At 56.3% G+C, this 20,653-nt stretch overlaps 1 protein-coding gene across 2 annotated transcripts; it reads right to left on the bottom strand.

The window, feature by feature from the left end:
• Positions 1-370: 370 nt before the first annotated feature.
• Positions 371-19,601, bottom strand: Foxn4 (forkhead box N4). 2 transcript variants are annotated; one of them, XM_052169149.1, is made up of 10 exons: positions 19,453-19,601; positions 18,751-18,839; positions 8,144-8,289; positions 6,353-6,477; positions 6,160-6,279; positions 5,814-5,941; positions 5,095-5,191; positions 3,906-4,113; positions 1,598-1,990; positions 371-627 (listed from the first exon to the last, which is right to left on the bottom strand). In XM_052169149.1, the coding sequence occupies exons 2-10, from the start codon at positions 18,834-18,836 to the stop codon at positions 371-373; spliced, it is 1,560 nt and encodes a 519-aa protein (XP_052025109.1). In that variant the 5' UTR covers positions 18,837-18,839; positions 19,453-19,601. The 2 variants fall into 2 exon arrangements, with proteins under 2 accessions (XP_052025109.1, XP_052025110.1); XM_052169150.1 differs by lacking the exon at positions 19,453-19,601 and having other exon boundaries at positions 6,160-6,270; positions 18,751-18,836.
• Between the last annotated feature and the right edge of the window lie 1,052 nt (positions 19,602-20,653).

Here is a 20,653-nt window from a genome sequence, read left to right as displayed (position 1 = left end):
CCAGGCCTTTCTCCAGCCGTAGGCCATGCTCTGAGGCAGTCAGAGGCTCCTCTCCCAGGAGAATGTGTGTGTTCAGAGCTTTTCCTCCTGTGTCTCCATGACACCCCACTGTGTCCCAAGATGGGATGCTGATCATCCAGGGCTCTGCTCAAAAGAGCCAGGTGTCTCCATGGCCATGCCCCTGCCTCAGGTCCTGCAGAAGAAGGGAAGGTGGAAGGCTTGCCGTTGCCCCTTCTTGTGACTTGGGTGCCCCAGGAGTGTCCTGCGGCAGCATGTCGGGGAGCAGGAGGAACCCCACGCTGTCATTTCCCCGTCAGCAATCGGCTAGAAACATGGTGCAGCCAAGCGGCCTTTCCTCCGGGCCAGCAGTTCACAGCAGAGCAACGGGCTTGTTCCCCGGCGTGCCCAGGTACTGTGCAGAGTTGGCCACGGATGGGCCCACGCCGTCTGCGGCGGAGTAGGCAGCATAGAGACCTGTCACCTGCACATCGGGGAAGGACTGGTCACCGCTGCCAGAGACAGGGGTCAGGCTTGGGGCTCCCAGGTCACAGCCGAGTGGGGAGTCTCCGAAGGCCCCCAGCGTGTCTAGGCTGAAGCTGTCCTCCTTCATCTCTTCCCACAGGTTACCTTGCAAAGACAAAAGCATTTGGGTGAGCTGGCCTAGGGCCAACCAGCCCTGAGTTCAAATCCCTGTCTCAGGAACAGAGGCAAAGATCATGGGAGGTGTTCGAGGCCTTGTGTGATCACAGAACAGAGAGCTGAGGCCTAGCCCTGGTCTTCCTCCTGCTGCTGTGTGTCCCTGGGAAAGCCACTTTAGTCTCTGAGCCACTGTGTAAGATGGAGACACCCACATCTGAGGCACAGTGAACGGGAGGCGTTTGGATCGTACCGGGCGGCGGCCTCAGGATCAAAGCGGGGGTGAGGTGGGGTGGGTGGGGGACATGGTGTTTCCCCGCTTAGTGTGACCCCCTCTTGTGCAGGGAGAAAGGAACAAAGGGGTGGGATACACCTTTCCACAGCCACGGTGGACCTGACGTGCTCACCTGCCCTCTGGTTCTCTTCTCTACTGAGGGACAGGACACGAGGGCTGGAACACAGCAGGCGCACGCACGCCAGGGCTCAGACGGGTTGGGAGCCCTTGCTGATGTGCAGGCTGCCCTGCCCTGCTTGGTTCTTGGACGCGCCTGTCCACTCACTGTCCCCGTCCTGGACTTACTGACGGGGCCACCGTGCTGTAGTGTAACCCCGCCCGACTTAGCATGCATAACTTTGAAGCAATGACTAAAGAAAACTTTGGGGTACCAGGCTGAATTCCTGGGTCTGCCAGTGAGCAGCCAGGGGGCCCAGGCTGGTGATTCAACGTCTCTTTGCTTTAGCGTCCTTATCAGGAGAACGATGGCGGGGCTGCGGGGCTTTGGCAGGGAAGGACAAGTTGGTGCCTAGGAAGTGCTTGGTTGGTATACAGCAGGTGCTCCTTAAGTGTTAACAGGTGGGGTGGTTGGCATAGTGACGATGCTAAGGGTGGGCACAGGCAGACCACTGCCAGGCTCGGGTCTCTCCCCTCAACCCTGCCCAACCCCCGTCTCCTACACCTCACCCTGTAGAGCAAAGTCCATGATGCTGGGGTCCAGGGCGTCCACCTCTGTGTTCATGTCCGTGCTGATGTTGAGGAAGTCCCCAAGAACCCTGCCCATGGCTGGCTGGGGGAGAGGCCCTGGGCTGAGACTGGGTAGAGTGTGAAGAGGTGGGGTCTGGGCCGGTGCCGGGGAGTCGGGGGCCAGGCGTGCCTGGGGCTGGACCTGGTGGTGCAGGGGAACTGACTGCACGGACAGGGTCATCAGTGGCTTAGGCGGGAGCTGGGAGATGGCCCGGCAGCCGTGGGCCATGGCCACCGTGGTGGCATGAGTCGGTACGGGGGCTTCAGGATCCCCTCGTTTTCCGGGACGCCGGCAGCTTTCCGGGCGGTCAGAGATCAGCTTGTCCAACTCCTCTGCACACAAGTAGGAAACGAGACTCGGAAGTCCCCTCTGTCACCAAGTCCAGAGTCCCTGTGCCACCGCCCGCTCATATGAATTTAGCAACCCTCTGAGACTCTCGGTCTCCTATGAGATGGTGTGATTCAGTCTGCACTGGGTTGCTATGGCGATGTGGTGCCATCCCAAACCATTGAAAGACCTTCGAGGAACGGGAGGGGGCTGTCATGAAACGCTAACACCCCTCCCGCCCAGCAGGCCTGTATCGTGCAGACCCGTGTTCCTAAGACTTTATCTGAGCTCCCAGCAGCCCCTCCAGAGGGAGCTGAGGCAGGGACACAGGTCCCAGGAGACAGCTAGGTCAATAATGACTAAGGAGACCCTGCCACTGTGTGCAAGAAAAACCCAGCACTGAAACTCACTGCCGTGGGCTGGACTCTCTTCTGTAAAAAGAACAAAGAGCAGAAACCACTCTTTTAAAAAGTGTGTGCATGTATGTGTGCGTGCGTGTGCATGTGTGTGTGCGTGTGTGTGCATGTGTGTGTGCATGTGTGTGTGCATGTGTGTGTGCATGTGTATGTGCATGTGTGTGTGCATGTGTATGTGCATGTGTGTGCGTGTGTGCATGTGCATGTGTGTGCATGTGTGTGTGCGTGCGTGTGTGTGTGCGTGTGTGTGTATGTGTGTGAGTGTGTGTACGTGTGTGTGCGTGCATGTGCGTGCATGTGTGCACGTGTGTGTGCGCGCGCCTGTGTGTGTGCATGTATGTGTGCATGCGTGTGCATGTGTGTGTGTGCGCGCGTGTGTGTGTGCATGTGTGCGTGTGTGCATGTACATGTGTGTGTATGTGTGTGTGCATGTGTGTGCGTGTGTGTGCGTGTGTGTGTGTGTGTGTGTGTGCCTGTGTATGTCTGTGTATGTCTGTGTCTGTGTGTGCCTATGTATGTCTGTGCCTGTGTATGTCTGTGCATGCACATGCATGCACCACAGAGCACACGTCCAGGTCGGAATACCATGTCAGGCGGCAGCCCTTGCCTTCCACCGTGAGACAAGGTCTGTTGTCAGCTCAGGCATCTCCAGTGCCCACCTTGCCCAAGGAGCCCTGGGCTTGCTGATGCGCACGGCCATGCTCCCTTCACCTGGCTTCCCGGGCTCAGGTCCTCACCCTGCCCTCTGTGCTTCCACACAGCCCAGGAATCACTCGTGTCTGACTGCTCCTTACTGAACCACAGGGGCCCAGGAGCTGGACCACTTTAGAGATGAGAATGGAGGCCAATGACCCACCCAGGAGCTCACAGCAAGCTTAGACCAAGGCCTGGGATGGGCACCACAAAGAGCCTTCTCCCACTTCCTGCTAAGACCTGTCTCCCCCTTACTGGATGGAGCACTGCTGCCCCGCCCCAGCGCCCTGTACTTGAACCTGGAGTCACCTATTCAGACAGACTGCGTGGCCAGTGAGCCCCAGGGGCCTCTCATCTCTGCCTCCGGGACAGGGCACAGACACAGGCTGCCACGCCTGCCTTTTACCTAAGACATTCATTCTCTCTCTCTCCCTCTCCCTCGCCCTCTCTCCCACCCCCACCCCACCTACATGGGTGCCGGCCAGAAAAAGATGCCAGGTGCCCTGCATCTGGAGGTACAAACAGTTTCGAGCAGCCCGACCCGGGTACCAAGAAGCAAACCCCTGTCTTCTTTAAGAGCAGGAAGTTCTACCCACCCGGCTGTCTCTCAGCCTCTTAACTCCAATCCCCACGCCAATGCCATCCCAGGGCTGCGGGGTGAGAAACCAGGAACAACAGCTTTTCGTATTTCTCAGCCGACTCCTGCACTGGCTGGCTTCTAGCTGGGGCGGGGAGCTATGGCAGGCTACGGAGGTGGTGGGTGTGGGTGTGTGCGCGCATGCGTGGTAGGGTGGGGCGAGGCGGGGCTCACCCGGGTTGGCCATGCTGCGGTGTATGGCGGCGAGGTCCTTCCTTTTCCACTTGTGCATCTCCTCCTCCATCTTGTCAATGCGTGCCAGGTTCAGGGCCCACAGGCAGCCCTTGCGTGAGGAGCCGCTGGACTTGGTTTCCACCTTCTCGAAGCACTTGTTCAGGGACAGGTTGTGCCTCACTGAGTTCTTCCAGCCATCAGGTGCCGTCTATGGGGGGGGGGGTGAGAAATGGGTGCCCGGTAGGTGCCTCAGGTGACACCCACTAACGAGTCTTTCCCTGCCACAACACAGGGAGAATTCCAGGACACAAGGAATTCTGTCTATAATATAAGCTGGGAAGACGAGAGGGAAGGGTGGGGACTGCGGCACACAGGAGCCCCTGCCCTAGTGGCTGCGGATCTGTAGTGGAACCACAATTCCAGGGCTTTTCTCATCTCCCACTGGGCAGGGTTCAGGAGAGACTGATGCCAAAAGCTCTGGAGCTGCCCATTAAGAATTATGTATTTATTTTATCTATATGAGTACACTGTTGCTGTCTTCAGACACATTGAATCACAGATGGTTGTGAGTCACCATATAGGTGCCGGGAATTGAACTCAGGACCTCTGGAAGAGCAGTCAGTGCTCTTAACCACTGAGCTGTCTCTCCAGCCCACAAATAGCTTTCAAATGTTCATCCTTCACTGCTGGATAACCAGATCCTGGGACCCAGCTCACCCAACCCATGCATCCCAGCATTTCTACCCGGGGTATTGTCCAGGCCCGAGATCCTGTGATCCGGGACATCTCGCTGCTTGTTGGTCTTTGGGGTTTGAAGTTTGCAGACTGACTAATGGCCAACCACACTCCCACCACTGACTCCCACCAAGAGCTCCTTAAGTCCTTCTGAACTCCCCAGCGAAGGCCCCTGCTGAAGGTGGGCTTGGGGTCTTGCTGTCTGGCTCTGTGCTGAATAACTAGGCCGGCCCCTCCCCTCTTTACACCCCGAGATGTGTGAGGAGCTCTGTTTCCTCCATCCGAGCCCCCTTCTATCACCCCGTTCTCTTCGTAGGTTGGAACCGCAGGGAGGGGTGTATTTGCCCCTGACCTCCCTATCAGACACGGTGAACTGTGAGGTTAAGATCAGTGCAGAGGAAGCCAGGGAGAGAGGCAGGGTGGCCCCGCACCCCACCCAGGTCAGAGCCCTCACCTTGAAGTAGGGGAAGTGCTCCTTCATGAAGCTGTAGATCTCACTCACAGGCAGGCTGCCTGTCTTACTGCTCTTCAAGGCCATGGCGATCAGACAGCTGGGGGCAGAGATGGGGATGGAAACAGGCCTCAGGACAGGGACGGACAGCCTGAGGTCCCCTCTTGCCAGGAGTTCTGCCCTGCTTGGTACCAGTCCCTCCACATTCCCAGCCTTAGGTCCTTGTTAGCACCTTTCAGTGTGCTGTGCCTACCCTTCCGCCGAGAGATCCCACTTGCCCTTTGACCTAACCCCCATAGGCTGTTAGACTTCATCCAAGATGCTCCCTCCCCAAAGCCCAAGATACACACTGCCATGTCTACATTTTTGTTGTTGTTATTGTTTTGGTTTTTCAAGACAGGGTTTCTCTGTGTAGCCCTGGCTATCCTGGAACTCACTCTGTAGACCAGGCTGGCCTTGACCTCACGAATCTGCCTGCCTCTGCCTCCCAAGTGCTGGGATTAAAGGCATGGGCCACCACCGCCCAGCCTACAGCTGACTTTTTAATGTGAAGAATCAGGCTCGTGACAATGGAGAACCAGTATCTGATACAGTGTTGCCAGTTCCTCCCGGGAGTCTGCCCCACCTGGGGGTTCCCCTTGGGAGTCAGGTCAACTTTCCTGACTGTCTAAGATGCCCCAAAGGCAGCCCTTGTAGCCTCCTTCTGGGCAGTCACATCTCACCTGTAGGAGTAGATGGGTTTGGGGTAGTGTTTGGGGTGTGGCTCCTGAGGTGGATGCACCGTCACGTGGGCCTGTGGGTAGGAAGGACCAGCGGCAAACGGAGAGCAGTAGAGGCCGGCAGGAGGGCACTGCACAGAGAGAAGAGGCTTGTGAGAGAGGCAGATGTAAGCTACGAACCTCGGCCCAGCTTCTAACTGCTCCTGCATCCCGGCAAGACTTGAGTGGCAATGAGAGCGTGGGCAGAGAGGGCATCTTATCCCCGGGAGCCTGAGTGTATGCATACACTGAGATTCGCAAAGGTTGGTACGAGTGATTCCAGGATAGTCCCTCTCCAAGCCTACAGTACCTGCTGGGACCCTGGAGGCAGAGGGAACTGGATTTGGGTGGCCGGGGAGAACAGCTGAGGCATTTCCTGGAGGCCGGATGATGACTGGCCCCCTGTGTGGAACTGATTCACCTGCTCAGCCTGGAGAGAGCGAGACAGACGGTCAGAGACGGGCAGACACCCTCCTCTTTCCCAGCCGTGTAGTGGCACTTACACTGGTTCTGTGGCCGCCCATGGGGTTCAGGCCCAGCATGCTTCTGGGGACCATGGCGGTCTGACTACGGAGCAGGGGACGTGGGGCCGCACCCACATGCAGGTCCGCGGCCCCAGCCAAGGCACCTGTAGGAGGAAGGCACAGAGAAGCCGGATGGGGTGGTTAATAGCGGGGACCCGATAACCTGTGTAACCTGGTCAGCCTCAGCATCCCCAGTACCCTTACCTGTTTGCGATGTTGCAATGGTTAAGTGGTGTACGGCCTACTGAAGGCTTAGCACATGATTGGGGATGTAATAAAACTTCTACTAATGTGAACTGATGATAACAGCGATAATAAATTAATTTGGTTCTTGTGCTTTATGAGCTAAAACGCTAATTTAGCATTCATCTCCTCAAAAGTTTCATGGCTCCTTAGAATCTAAACTGAACCCATCCTTGCATGCGCTTAAGAGTGGGGTTTAGATTTTCTGAAGGCAGGAAGAAAATGAAGACAGCAGGCTAGGTGGCCTCTTCCTCCCTGAAGCTCGGCTAGTCTGCCAAAGATTAGCCCAAGAGCAGCAGATGTACATCTGCTTCCTATGCTGGACCTGTGACAGACATCACTAATCAATCACAGATTCTCGCTGCACCATCTCTAATCAAGTAAACGTACTCTGCCATAAGCTGCTAGGCTCTGCCTTTTTTCACCATGTATCAAACTCCAACTGCTTTAAGATGTCTCCTGTGTAGATCACTGGTGATACCCTGGAAGAATAGCTCTGTTCAGTTTCCCTGCAGATAAGGAAACTGGCCCGAGTGGCAGGCACACCCCAATGCTGCATGGCTATCTTTCAGGGCTCTAGATTAGAGAAAACTTAATCAGCAGGCCAAACCTGGCCCACAGCCTGATTTGTCAATAAAGTTTTATTGGCACACAGCCACACCTGTTTTTTTTTTACATACAGTGTGTGTCTTGTTTCTCGCTGTAAACATCAGCACTGAATAGCTTGGATCTAAACTTTATGAATTAAAAAATCTAAAATAGCTTTTCCCAGCAAAGGCACTGCACAGCACGTCTGCAATTCCAGCACTCAGGAGGCTGAGGCAGGAGGATCTGGAATTCAAAGCCAGCCTGTAATATTTAAGGAGACCCTGCCTCAAAAGCAAATAAATATTTCCTCGTCCTTCACGGAAGACACAAGTCAGTCGCTGTGGACATTGCTCAAGAACGACTTGCCCCAGAGCCATCCTGCTGGACACTGATGGCCACCTCGCCCTGGCCTTGTGTAGCAGTGGCATCTCGACTATCACTTTCTGTCAGCACTGTCTTCAGTTCAGTCCCCTCTCTTTGATTACAGCTCCCTGTCACTTACGCAGCACCTACGAAGTCCGGGATTCCCTCAGAACCTTCTAGAACAGAAGTCCAGGATTCCCTCAGAACCTTCTAGAACAGAAGCAGTCCACGTGTTTTCTAAAGGGTCAGACGGCAGAGGCTTTCCGCCTTGCCAGCCATCAGGCCTGCTGTCTCCATTTTCTTACCGTCTTCAGAAAAATCTAAACCCCACTCTTAGTACATGCAAAGACGGGTTCAGCTTGCATTTGGCCCAACGCAAGTTTGCTAACGGTGTGAGGTGTTTGAGAAATCCCAGGGTGTCTTCTTCCCCGAGGCTTGGCATATCACTAAGTATGGATGGACGTGCTCCCAGAAAGAGAGGACTCCTCCCACTTTATAGGTATGGAAAGAGAAGCCAGAGAAACAGAAGGACTTACCTGTGGCAGGGCTGGGGCCACCTCCTTCCCTTGAACCTACCTGGGTGTGGGTGTGGCACACCGGGGCTGCCCAGATCTGTCCGCCCACTCGCCATCTGCTGCAGCCGCGGCACGTCCACGGCTGTAAGCCATGACAGCGACTGAAGGTCCCCAGGGAGGTCATCGTCACCCGTGGGAGGCAGGAGCCTGTTCCAAAAACTGGAACTTCAGAATCCAGAAGTGACTGAGTGTTTGCATGACACCGCCCCCTTCACGCTGTGGCGTGCGACACACAAGACACTTCTTTTGGTTTGGATAAGGTATATGCATACCGTGCCCCCTTTCACATGTGGTAAACTGAGGCTCAGCACAACGAGTCAAGGTCATGTAGCACAGGAAGCGGGGGTCCAGGAGCAGGGGGCACAGCCTGCAGCCAGGGCTCTTCCTCATGACCCAGGCAGCCCCCACAGTCCCATCAGGTGCCCCGTGACCAGCCGGCTAATAAACACATGTATGTGTCAATGCATAGCTTTCTGCAGAAAGGGAAAGGCTGTGCTGGGCAAGACCCCAAGAAGGGAGATGACACTGGAATCCTCGAGGTCCCATGTGCCTTGTGGCCAGCAGCTTTGTGATAGTGCCTGGTATCTGCTGTCTAGGATGCCCACACCCTAACCCAGCCCCAGCTCTTCAGTACCAGGGTCTGTCTGCTCTGCTGACAACTGGTCACAGTCCACATCCCACATCCCACACTCTTGAGCTCAAACCAATGTGTGGCAGGGTCTCCGAGAGGAGCAGGGGATGGGGGGCTTATCCCCTAGAACCATGGCCTCTAGGTCCCTCCTGCATGTGTGGGGTTTCCCTCGTGGCCAGCCGTTCCTCCTCCTGGCATCGCCTCTGTCTGTCCTCAGAGCCTCAGTTAGCGTCACCATCACCGCTGCTACTCAGTCCTCACAGGTCTGGGCTCTCGCTCACGAAGCCGGTATCAGGTGACCCAGGAGCTACCTCGGCCATTGGTTGCCTCATAGGAAAACAGGGCCTGGAAATCATTGGAAACTGGCTGCTCCTGTGTCAGTGACAACAGTTGGCCAGGCTGCTGTCCCCCGGTGGCCCATTGTGCCACAAACGACTGTTGCCACTGTGGCACGTGGCGCCCCTTTGTTCTAAGTCTCAGTGCCATCGGTTCTGTGTTTCCTAGCGGCCAGATCTTTGGCCTGCTTACAACTCATCCATCTGAGTGACAGTCCTGCCCCTGGCCTGGCCCATGCCATCTGTCCCCTGGGCCCCCAGAGACTGTGGTGCAAAGGGGAGGGGCTGACCCCACTCTCGGCCTCACCCCACAGCCAGCCAGCCTCCCAGGGATGCCTGTGAGAGCCCCGGTCCTTCCCCGGTGCCCTGGATGCTCGGACTCAGATGAGGGGGATACCCAGCCATCGGGTTCCACAAGGGGGAACTCTGCTCGGGGCAAATCCAGGACACCAACGTGTACTCGAACCTGGCAGCGGCAAATCCAGGAAACAGTCCACAGAGAGGCACAGGGGCTCAAGCTGGTGACTTTACTCCTGGTTTCCATTAAGTCACCCCCTTAACCTCTCTGAGCCTGTCTCGGCTTTTCATCTATAAATCACAGACATCTGTCCCAGCCACGGCTCGCTCTGAGTATCAGGCCCAAGAAACACGGAGTAGCACCTGGTTCCCAACACACCCACCCTGCCCATTTTTAGCAACGGCCGGTAACGCCGATATATTAGCATCTCAATTAAGGATAGCCAGGCTCAGAGCCAGCAGACACAGAGCCTGACTACCCACCAGCCGCTTCCATTTAACCGAGATGCCCTTGATTAAAGTCAGGCCCTGGTTGGCGTGCTGTCCCCATTTTACATATGGAGAAACTGAGTCCCCGAAGGTCCCTAAACTGCCTCCCATAGAGTAAGGACTACAGAGATAATTCTTAAACATGCTTCGCGGGTGGCAGGGTGGCATTGGTGCCACCTGATGGTGGCTCCACTTCTCAGCATCCCTCAGTACCTCCCGTGCCTCCTGCAGCCGCCAGCTGCTCTGCACCCCCACATGCAGCCCGTGCCCCGCCGGCCTTCCTTCTCCTCACAAGGCGACAGTCACACTGGGGTGCCCCTTAACCAGGAAGGGGCAGGGTCATCACGATTCCTGACTCCCTTGGGTGGGGGTGTCTTTCTCTGCCTGTGGTCAGCCAGGTCACCCGTGCTCCAGCTCCATCATCCCCCACACTGAGTGCTCCCCACTGCTCCTCTCTAGCCTGCCATTCTACCCTTACCCCTGTGGGGCTCACCAAGGATTTCTGCCGACATGGCTGTATGAAACGGAACCCAGGTCAGAGACCACAAGAAAGACTTGAGCATAACTGGCAGGTCCGGCCCTGCTAATCCCCAAATTCCTTGTCTCAGAGCAGCAGAAGGGCCATGGAGAGCGGAACGCCTCCCTTTACAGATGGGGAAACTGAGGCTAGTACAGTAAGAGCCCCTTTGCAGAGTGACAGGCTCCAGTCTGGTCTCTGCGTTCCTCGTGTAACCCTGACCTGAGCCCAGAGCTGTCAGCCGGGTTGTTGGAGCACAGCCAGGAGAGTCACAGTGCCAAAGGGTCCTGCTTGGGCGCTGGATCCACTCTTGGAGACGACCTGAGCCGGTTGGCACCTGATGGCTCCTTGGGACCCTGAGCACGTGACCTTAAGCAAGTCCCCCAGGCCCCGAGGCCCTGCCCCTGAGCCGCTGCAAGCGTCCAGGGAGACAGTGCGCAGTCCCCTTTCAGTGCCTGTTCTCTGTTCTCGGGGTTTGCTGTCACTTCAGGGCTCTGATGTTCCTGCCTCGGCCATGCCAGAAGAAAGCCTGTCTAGTGTGTCAACCCCGCTGTGCTCCCGTGACAGAGCGCTGGCTCGAAGCCCTGTGCCCTCCCCACTTTTCCACACAGGGACCAGGGACTGAGGCACGGGAGGACAAGGGAGGATGGACTGTCCTCACTGTCCAGGCCAGGAGCACGCCAAGGTACTCCTCCCCACAGCTGCACGGGGCCCTCCCAACTGACTCGAGCATCTCCCTGTCCAGAAGGCATCCACACACAGCCTTGCTTCCTGCCAGTGCCTCATTAAGTGTAAACTCGGGGTCCAGGACATTGCTACAGGAAAGACTCCTGATTTCAGGAACTACCCTGGCTTCCTGCCCTCAGAGCAACACTTAGTCCCCAACCTTGGTTTTCCAGTCTGTAAAATGGGTATGAATGAGAATACAGGTAAAGACACCTCAGATGCCCCAGAGATTCTCTAGGGGGGGAGGAGAGGTAGTTTGAGATCTCTCCTGTCATCATGAAAGGGACAGAGAGACGGACAGACAGACAGAGCCTATGGCAGTGTTTACAGTAACTTTCCCTCTATGGGTCACTGTCTGTCCTTCTGTGACCCCAGTGAGGAGAAACCCTAGGGTCACTATGTCCCCAATGCCCACATACTTTTACCCTTCCCCCACCACTCTCCATTCTGCGTCTCCTCTGTCACTGCAGCTGACGGACTCTGGGATGAAGGCCTGGCCTCATCCTTCCTGCTGGGTGATGTCGTGCGCTTCTGAACTTTTCTAAGCCTCGGTTTCCACATCTGTATAATGGGGGTAACAGCCTTAGAGGCAGAGCGACCTCTCCCTCCTCTCCATCCCACAGACCTGTCTCATGCCCACATACTCGCCATCCCTGACCTGACTGCCCGCGTGCCCACAGCCCAGCTGTCCGTCACTGTTCCGGCTTCCTGTGCCTGTGACCCAGGCTCCTGTGGTTCGTGTTCACTGACGCTTGCCCCATGCTCAGGTGACTCCTATAAACCATGTGCTGGGGAGGGCAGTCACCCTCTGGCTGGGGTGACTCTGACCCAGGAACCTAAGGCTTCAGGGACACTGTGGGTGGGTGTCACGGCCGTGGCTCCAATGACCTCAGCTGTGGTTTCTTGGGGCCCTGCGCCTTCTGTTCGCTCGCGGTGTGTGCCCTTTCCTCTCCCTGTCAGGCGCCCGTTTCTCTGACCCCCGAATAGTCCGTCCTATCACTGCCTGCAAGCCTCTGTTCTCTTGAGCCCTGCGGGCACACCCAGGTTTCTGGGGACCCTGCGGGTCAGGAGGATCAGCAGGGATAAGACAGGAGCAGAACCTCCCACTGAGTGCAAGTGGCTCCAGGAGCCCCACTATTAAAGACTTTGTCTCCTCTACAGGAAGAGCCACAGAGCCCAGCACAAGCCTCTGTACACAGTAGGTGCTCAATAATCACAAATGCACCCTACTTTCCAGATGTCCAACCCCTGCTCTCTTGAGGCCTAGCAGGGGTGGAGAACTCAGGGGTTCCATGTGGCTACCTACAGTTTACCTTGCTCAGAGTCTGAGTGAGCATAGGGATAGCCTGGGCATACAAAGGGGCTAGATGTCTGCTCAGGGGGCTAGCCTGGGCAAGCATGGGGCTAGCCTGAGCAAACAGGACTAGTGTGGGCATACAGGCAGCTAGCCTAAGTATACAAGGGCTAGCTGAGTGGACAGATGAAAGTACCGGTTCACGGGTCCCAGGGGTGACCCCTAACAGCGCATCCTTCTCAGACCCTGGGGACTTGTTATTTGCAGAAGTCATCATTACTGAGTCGGCTCCCAGAGCTCCCCTAACTCTGGCTTTCCAGAGAGTCCCCCAAATAGCACATCTCCCCGTTCACACACAGTGCCAGGCACGCTGTTCCTTACTGACACCACCCAGACCTCTCTTAGGGACACCCAGACTTAGGGAAGATGTCGTCAAGCCTGGTTTGAACCCTATACAGCCAGACTCTCAGCATCCATGAGATTTGTCTGTGAGCATCTGCCTCTCTGTGCCTTAGTTTACCCGACTGTAAAATAGGTGTGCTCCTGCCGCACCCTGTCCCTCAGGCCTGGTCAAGATCAGGTGGCAAAGGAGGGAGGCACTTCCTGCAGCTGAGGGTGCTCGTGGGACTGGTTCACCTTCTAAGGAGTACGGACTCAGCGCGAATCAAGTCACGAACAGTGTCCGACCCTTAGAGGGACCCATACCAACTCCGCAGACCCCAAATGGGCAAGCTGACTTCTCCTAATCTAAGCAGGTAGGCTTCCTAACTGACCCTGGATGGCCAGGGAGGAGAGCCTGTGGCCCTTCCGTCTGCATCTCCCAAGTCCCCTGGTAGCTGGGAGGAGGTTACCTCCGACCCCAGCTCACAGGCAGTGTGCCTCAGGAGCGTGGCAGGTAGGCGCGGGGCTGAGCTGAAGGAGAGACCCTTCCTGCAGCCTCTCCTATGACCACTCTGCCCACGTGGCTGAAACAATCCAGGATGTGTCAGGGAGGGCACAGCCTTATCTCGTCACTGTTAAAAAAGGATCCTGTTGGGCTGGAGAGATGGCTCAGCAGTTAAGAGCACTGACTGCTCTTCTGAAGGTCCCGAGTTCAAATACCAGCAACCACATGGCGGCTCACAACCATCTGTCATGGGATCCGACGCCCTCTTCTGGAGTGTCTGAAGAGAGCAATGCTCATAGACATAAAATAAATAAATCTTTAAAGAACTGTGTGCGGGGCGGTGGTGGTGCACACCTTTAATCCCAGCACTCAGGAAGCAGAGGCGGGCAGATTTCTGAGTTTGAGGCCAGCTTGGTCTACAGAGTGAGTTCCAGGACAGCCCGGGCTATACAGAGAAACCCTGTCTCAAAAAACAAAACAAAACAAAACAAACAAACATAAAAAGAACTGTGTGGCTGGGGTCCCCATGGAGACACAGTCTCGGTCAAGGGGCACTTTGGGGAATCTGAGCTGGCTATCCTGGCTGCTGGGGGAGGGGGCAGGGAGGTGGCCCTACTGAAGGAGTTACTTCTCATCTGCCCCCCCACCCCTGCTCAAACACTCACTATGCCTCCTTCCCAGTGTCTGCTGCTCAGAGCCACCCAGCCCCCTCCCCCCGGCTGTCCCTGCCCTGTGGGTCCTCCCCATGAAGGCTGCTGCCCTTCTGGCAATATGTCCGCAGGTTTCTAGCCTCTTATTGCCTGAGAATAAGGCCTAAGAAGGCTGTGCATTCTACACCCTGTGGGCATCTCTTGTATACTTCCTCGTGTGGGAAAGAGGCGGAATCAGCAGCTGAGCTGGTGTCAGAACACCTTCCTCAATCTCTACTGCCAACCTGGCTCTGACCAGCCGTGCTTCCTCTGAGAAGCCCTCCTGAACCAACCGTCTCAGTGCCTCTGAACTCTGTCCTGCCTCTAACATTGATATTCTAGTTAGCTAAGCTTGGGCAGCAGGGGAATCTCCTGCCGACTTCAGGGACCCTTTGCTTCCTTCTAGTCGCTAAATACCTAGATGACAAGACGCCGGAGAGTAGCTGACTCGGCCTGCTGTTCCTTCATGTGACAAATATTTGCCCACTGAGGTGGACTGGGCCCCTCGGCGCTGTTTCCTGTCATCACTGATCATGCACGTGCCGAGGCGCCCAGTGGGCACCCAGCGAGGGTGACCCGGTGCCCGAGTGGCTACTTCTGTCCGCACGGCTGAGTCTGAGGCCCATGGTGGGCAGAGCTGGCACTGCCATCGTACAGGAGAAGGCACAGCTTTCAAATCTCACCCTCACTTCTTTGTAGCTGTGTGACTTCAGCAAATTGGTTCCCTCCCATCTCTGTCCCTCAGCTTCCCCATAAAGAAAACAGAATCATGATTCTCACTGTGGGGCAGACATGAGGCTAGGAAGGGGGGGGGCATGGAGACACAACAGGCACACGGGCATTATGTGCTGTGGCCACGTTCTTAACTTCGCACTGTGTCTTCGCACTGCCCCAGAAGGGGTGTGCCAGCAAATGCCGGAGGGAGGAACAAGGAGGTGCCCCACCCTCCTGGGCTGTGGCTGGTGAGAAACTGTTACAATTCCACAAACTGTTCTTGTCTCCAGGATTAAGCGTCTGAGGGCCGTGTTTACCCAGCTAACATGTTCTTTGTGATACCTTTCAGAATGGTTCACAGGGGAAAAAAGAAAAAGAAAAAGACAGTTAAATGCTACTTAGCACACTCAGAAATTCCCTGAAAGACAGAGTGTGTATCCCATGAAATGATGTGATTTGGGGGGGAAGGGGAGTGCTGTTACCAGCTAGAGCGATAGCTGACTTGGGACTGTGTGTGTGTGTGTGTGTGTATTTTGTGGGGGTAGTATCATGACTGGACCCCAGCAAGGACGCCTCTCTTCCTTGTCTATACAGTAGCTGAGATTCTATTCAATATTCTGACCTCAAAAATGGAGGATGTAAAGAGCGTCAGTTCCCCTGTAAGTCTACCTCAGAACTTACATCTGCTGGGTGGCACCTCTGTCAAAAGGTCCGATGTCCCACCTCCCACATCTTTTGTGGGAGCTTTTGAATAGTTTCCTGTCACTAGGGAGGATTTGTCTGCTCGACCATCCATCCAGTCAACACTCAACTAGCCGGTCTGCCTGGCACTGTGGTTCACCGAAGGAAACCACTGTGGCACGAGGTGGGGGGGGGTGTCTCTTCCCAGGATCCTTTCCTTTTTATAGGACAGACCCTGACATTTTGGGAAGCCAACAATCAGGGCAAGGACTCTCCATGGGACACCTCGGGAGCGGTGTGGACCAGAGAACACACTCTCCTGCCTTCCTTACTCAGGCCCCTTCTGGAGGAAAGGTGTGGGGTCTGATCTCTCAGCACTAAGTTCTAAAAGTTGACGCAGCTGCTCAGAACTTTTTGTTCTCCTCCCTCTCCCCCCATCTAAGCCTGTGGGCAAGCAAGGTCCCGAGCCTCTGTCTGCTCATCTGCAAGTGGAGATGAAGCCAAGGTCCTCGCTGTTAGGAAGACATGAAGGTCACACTTGCTGGGACTGAGTACGCAGCAGGTACTGAGGAACTTCTCCCTGACATTCTGGGAGAGGACTGTCCTCCCACCCTCTGAGCTAAGAGGAAACCCAGCTAAAGCTCAAGGCTGCAGATACTGCAGGCTGGTGTCAGCCCCTAGGAAGACAGAGAGGTGACTGCTCCCAGTCTGGGCCTCCACTGACCCCTGACAGCTGCCCCAGACCCAGGCGGTTGGCTACAGCCAGCAACGCCCTCCCGGACCGTGGGCTTTGAAAGTTAACTAACGGCTGAACTAGCCCCAGGGGGGTGGAGCTCCAGGCAGCTGCTGTGGCCTGCATGGGGGCCTCAGCGGTGGCTGGACTCACAGCCTACAGGAGTCAATCCTCCGAGCAGTCCCCGGAGACACAGGAGCGCAAATGAGAAGCTGTAACCCTCTCCCTGGCTATTATTCTGGGAGAAAAATGGAAGCATTGAGAGTAAGGACTCCGTGCAGAGTAATTATAAAATTTCCCTTCCAGGAGTAAGCGCTGTCCTGGGCTGGCTGAACGCCGGCTGCAGGCACAAACCCCCATGGCCAGCCGGTCGATTGGTTTTCAGAGATTCCATTTCACAGAGTGGATCAGAGAGGGTAATAACTTGTCTGGGGGGGGGTCACACAGAGGTGAGGTAGTGTGTGACCTTTACCAGCGGGGTGGGGGGAGTGAGACTAGGGTCCTGATGATCTCAGGGTGTGTGCCGACTGACTTCAGGTTTGAGGACTCGAAGCATTGACCCTGGCTAATCCCTGGCTTCATTCTCTCACCAGATCGTCATGGAATGCTGTGTGCTCAGGACGGATTGGGGGCAGCTGGTCAGCACTTCATCCTCAGAGTCACCGTTTATACCACAAGAGGTGGCAGTCTGAGGCAAAGGGCCCCCAGCGGTGGCAGTGAAGGTTAAGGTTTTCTGCCATCTGGATGCTTAAGTTATCCAACACCGTGGCAAAGGTATGCCAGCCAGAGCCAGGGTCCGGGCACCTCCGGATCCAGTACTGATAACACAGGGCCTGCTAGTCCCGAATCACCAGCTGGTCAGTGAGCGGGACACACCTGCCACCCCCCCCCCAGGATGCTCTCTGTCTGCCCTCCCCTGGTTTTAGGGCCTGGCAGTGCTGCAGGCAACTTCTGGTTTGCTCTGGCCTGGACATGTAGCCCAGCCCCTGGGGGCCTCCACTGGCTGGCAGACGGGCGGGCAGCAGACTCGGGGATCCCATCCCACACTCCCCGCAGGCTCCCTGTGGCTGTGACTCCCACACATCCCAACAAGGCTACGCTGGAAGCAGCAATCACAAAATGAGTTCAGCCGCCTACGCCCTGCCAGCTTGGCCACGAGTCCCTGTGGCCGCCTAAGCCTGCCCGTTTATAATTTCTATTTATTTTTTTATCTTTTGGGGGGAAGCAGTCAATCGCAGCACACGTGTAGAAGTCAGAGGACAGCTTGGGGAGTCTCTTTCCTCCTACTGCCTTTTACATGGTTCTAGGGCTGGCTCAGAGATCACACTACCAGCAAGTGGCTGAGACAGACTCAGCTGCTCGGTTGCCATAGCAACCTCATACCCCTGGGGCCATTTAGCTCCATTTTGCAGATAAAGAAACTGAGGTTTAAGAAGTGCCCCACAGTCAAAGAAGCCAGGTTTACCCACGCTGGAGATGCTCACACAGCCTTCACTTATAGCAAGAAGGAAGCCCAGAGGTCCTAGGTTGGGTAAGGCTGGCCTCAGTTTCCACATGGGCGTGACAGAGGCCAGGAATGATGGAATGATGGGTACAGTAATGGACATGCACACACAACACACACACACAACATACACAGACACACACACACACAAACACACACATACACACACACACAGCACCACCAGCACCACCCCAATAAGATAAGCCCAGCTGTTTGAATCCTTGGCCTCCTCTGTGTCAGAAACAGCCTTCTTCTAATTGGAGGCTGCCCGTGGCCTCAGCAGGCACGGCTGGGCTGCAGTGGGCCTCCCGAGCCAGACGGCCCCTGGGTAAACAGGGATGATCTAAGGTGACAGCCTTCCCGGGGCAGCCCCCATCGTGGCCCCGCTACTCAACCAAGACGCAGTGCTGGCTTTAGGGCCCTGGGAACCAGGTCAGGCCGCTCCATCTCAAGTAAGAGAGGCTGGCAGGGGACCCTGCACCTTCCTCCTCCTCCTCTTCCTCCCCCTCTCTCCTCCCTCCCTCCTTTCCTCCCTCCCTCCATCCCAGCGGTGGCTGTGTGCCTCACTGAGCTCCACTCTGGGCTTCAGTTCTCCCACCTGTAAAGGTTTTATCTGAGTTTGGTTTTTGGCTGGACCCCCTAATGGTTTTCCACAAAGAGGGGAGTTCTGTAAAGCTCCCCCACGACCCCCTGAACTTCAATCTATTGTGAGAACCATCCTACTTGGGCTTCCGTTTGAGGTTTGTTGGCCGTTCGAACTCAAAAGAGACCCTGAGGTCATCTAAATCCACAAACGCCATTTATTTATATGAGGAGAAAACCAGGTCCAGAGTGGGCAAAAGACTGGCTAAAAGTCACACAGCCAGGCTAAGAACTATAGTTGTGACCTATGACCTCCCAACATGGAGAGCGCTTTGGGGGTGGGGGGTAGGGAACATCTCCTAGAACCCCTGCTGGAGTCACTGGATGGAGCTGCTGTCACCAGTCTGCCCATGGTCTGTACCCCACAAGAGACACTCCCTTAGAGGGGACACAGAACTGCAGAGAGCCACTCTGAAGCCCACACTGTCTAGCTCACAGACACCCCCACCAGCAGGCAGCCCTGCCCTCACCTGTATTCCTGCGGAGAGCGGTGGTGGCTGTGCCCCGAGCTTCTGATCATTCCTGACATTCTGGACCCGATGTCACTTTCTATCATTTCCTTAGGAAGAAAAAAAAAAAAAGTTAAAACAAACAGACAAACAAACAAAAAAAAGTTCCCATTAACACAGATGTAGGCAGGGCAGAGACCCCCGGTTTCCCACAGTTCAGAAGCAAGCGACCCACAAAGGGTCACAATCGCAGGAAAATCCGGCAGGGTTTAAGAGCCAAGGATAGAGAGTGAGTGAAATTCCAAGTTCTTTCAAATTCAAGGGGAAGGGGGGAGGGGGACCCCTAAATGGAAGCGTCAAGCTTTGGAAAGTCCAGGCCAAATAGAAATCTGAAGAACTCCATTCCCTAACAAGCCCGGCTGCCCGCTACTATTCTGCTATGAACGGCTTGAAAATGAAGAGATCATCAGAAAAGCGGAGCTTGATGGGGCTGGAGAGCCATCCCCGGTCTCCCGCTCTGGAAGGAGACCCCCCATGGGTGCTGGGAAACCAGTTCATGCACCACACGACCCATCCGGCCACCCACAAACGCGGCATTAACTAAGACTCCGGGGCGCCCCTAAATCCTCCATGCCAAGCTTGAAGCAGGTGTGGGAAACCTCCAGCCCCGGTGGGGTCCCCGCGGCCCGGACGGGGCGCGCAGCCCAGGCTGTGCCGTGGTACCTGGAGCAGGTCCTGGGTTGGCTGGGGGCGGGTGGCGCTGCGTCAGGGGGACTCCCTTGCGCTCGCCTCTCGCTGTCTGCAATTTGTCCACCGTCGCAGCTCAAACCGCTTTTAAATTTCCCTCTCTGGAGCTGTCCAACTCTGAGCATGCGCAGTAGGCGTGCCGAGTTGTTGGGGGGTCCTTTCCTCTCCTTTTCCCTAAGGGTCAGTTACAGGGCAGGGTCAAGGAGATTTCAGCGGGCGGGCCCCGGCAACTCAGCCTCGTGCGCCCCGGAGCTCCCAGCCCTGGGGTGGGGCGGTCACTGTGGAAGAGACACCCCTTTTCTAACTTTGCGAGCAGGCGAGCGAGATGACGGGCATGGCTGAGATATAGATGCTGCAGGGGATCTGGGGGGCGGAGGAGCGAGAGGCGCACGCATAGAACCAGTCCCCTACCCCCACCCCTACACACACCCTGGAACGCGCCCGGGCCACCTGTGGCTCCGAGAAAGTTGAGCCCGCGCAACAACGCAGGGGGCCGCGATAGGGTCCAGGAGCGCCGAGGGGAGCGCGGCTGCGGCAGGGGCCTGGACGCCGCAGGCCGTTGGGGACCGTGACCCGCCCAGGCTCCCGCGTTGCTTCGGGCTCCGCCCCGCTCTTGCAGCGGGAAAGGTGGCGCGCAGAGCGGACCGCCCGGGACAGGGGCCTCGCAACTCCACAGCTCGCTCTGCAGCTCGTTCTAGTGGACAAAGGCTGCAGGGTCCTCTCCACCTGGGATGCCCCTGGCCCCATGCCCACAGCCCATCCCTCCTCCTCCGGGGTCTCCCCGGCTTCGCATGGGGTCCAGGGATCCTGATATCCATTGGGCAGCGGCACCAGCCCGCTCCTGCCCAGCCAACCCGGGCTTGTCCCACGCTGGGTGTTCCTCACTGTGACCCAGGAACCCATAAGATCAGGCAGAACCCGTGCTTCCAGGGCTGGGTGCCTGGTTCTCAGCACGCACACTCACACTCACACACCCGCCCATGCCACGCCCCCAGGTGGTTATGACCTTAGAGCCTGGCAGGGGCTTCCTTGTGGCACCTGGGCGCCCTCACTTCCTCCTCCTCTGCCCGAGTAAATACGTAAACCCGTTGTCTTGGGTTTGAGTTGACCCAGGAGAAACATAGATTATAGATGTAAATCCAGGCTGTGGCTGGGGAACGTCTCAGTTTTCCTCTCT

The sequence above is a fragment of the Apodemus sylvaticus genome, chromosome 22 (assembly GCF_947179515.1).
Source record: "Apodemus sylvaticus chromosome 22, mApoSyl1.1, whole genome shotgun sequence".
NCBI lineage: Eukaryota > Metazoa > Chordata > Mammalia > Rodentia > Muridae > Apodemus > Apodemus sylvaticus.
This window is presented reverse-complemented; position numbering and strand designations above follow the sequence as displayed.

What these genes read in the sequence shown, in the direction of transcription:
- Foxn4 (XM_052169149.1), bottom strand. Translation starts at nt 18,836, where the DNA reads ATGATAGAAAGTGACATCGGGTCCAGAATGTCAGGAATGATCAGAAGC. An exon ending in TGCCTCCAGGGTCCCAGCAG is followed by an intron (nt 5,942 to 6,159) that starts GTACTGTAGGCT and finishes CTCTCTGTGCAG; the next exon opens with TGCCCTCCTGCCGGCCTCTA. An exon ending in CATGGACTTTGCTCTACAGG is followed by an intron (nt 628 to 1,597) that starts GTGAGGTGTAGG and finishes TGTCTTTGCAAG; the next exon opens with GTAACCTGTGGGAAGAGATG.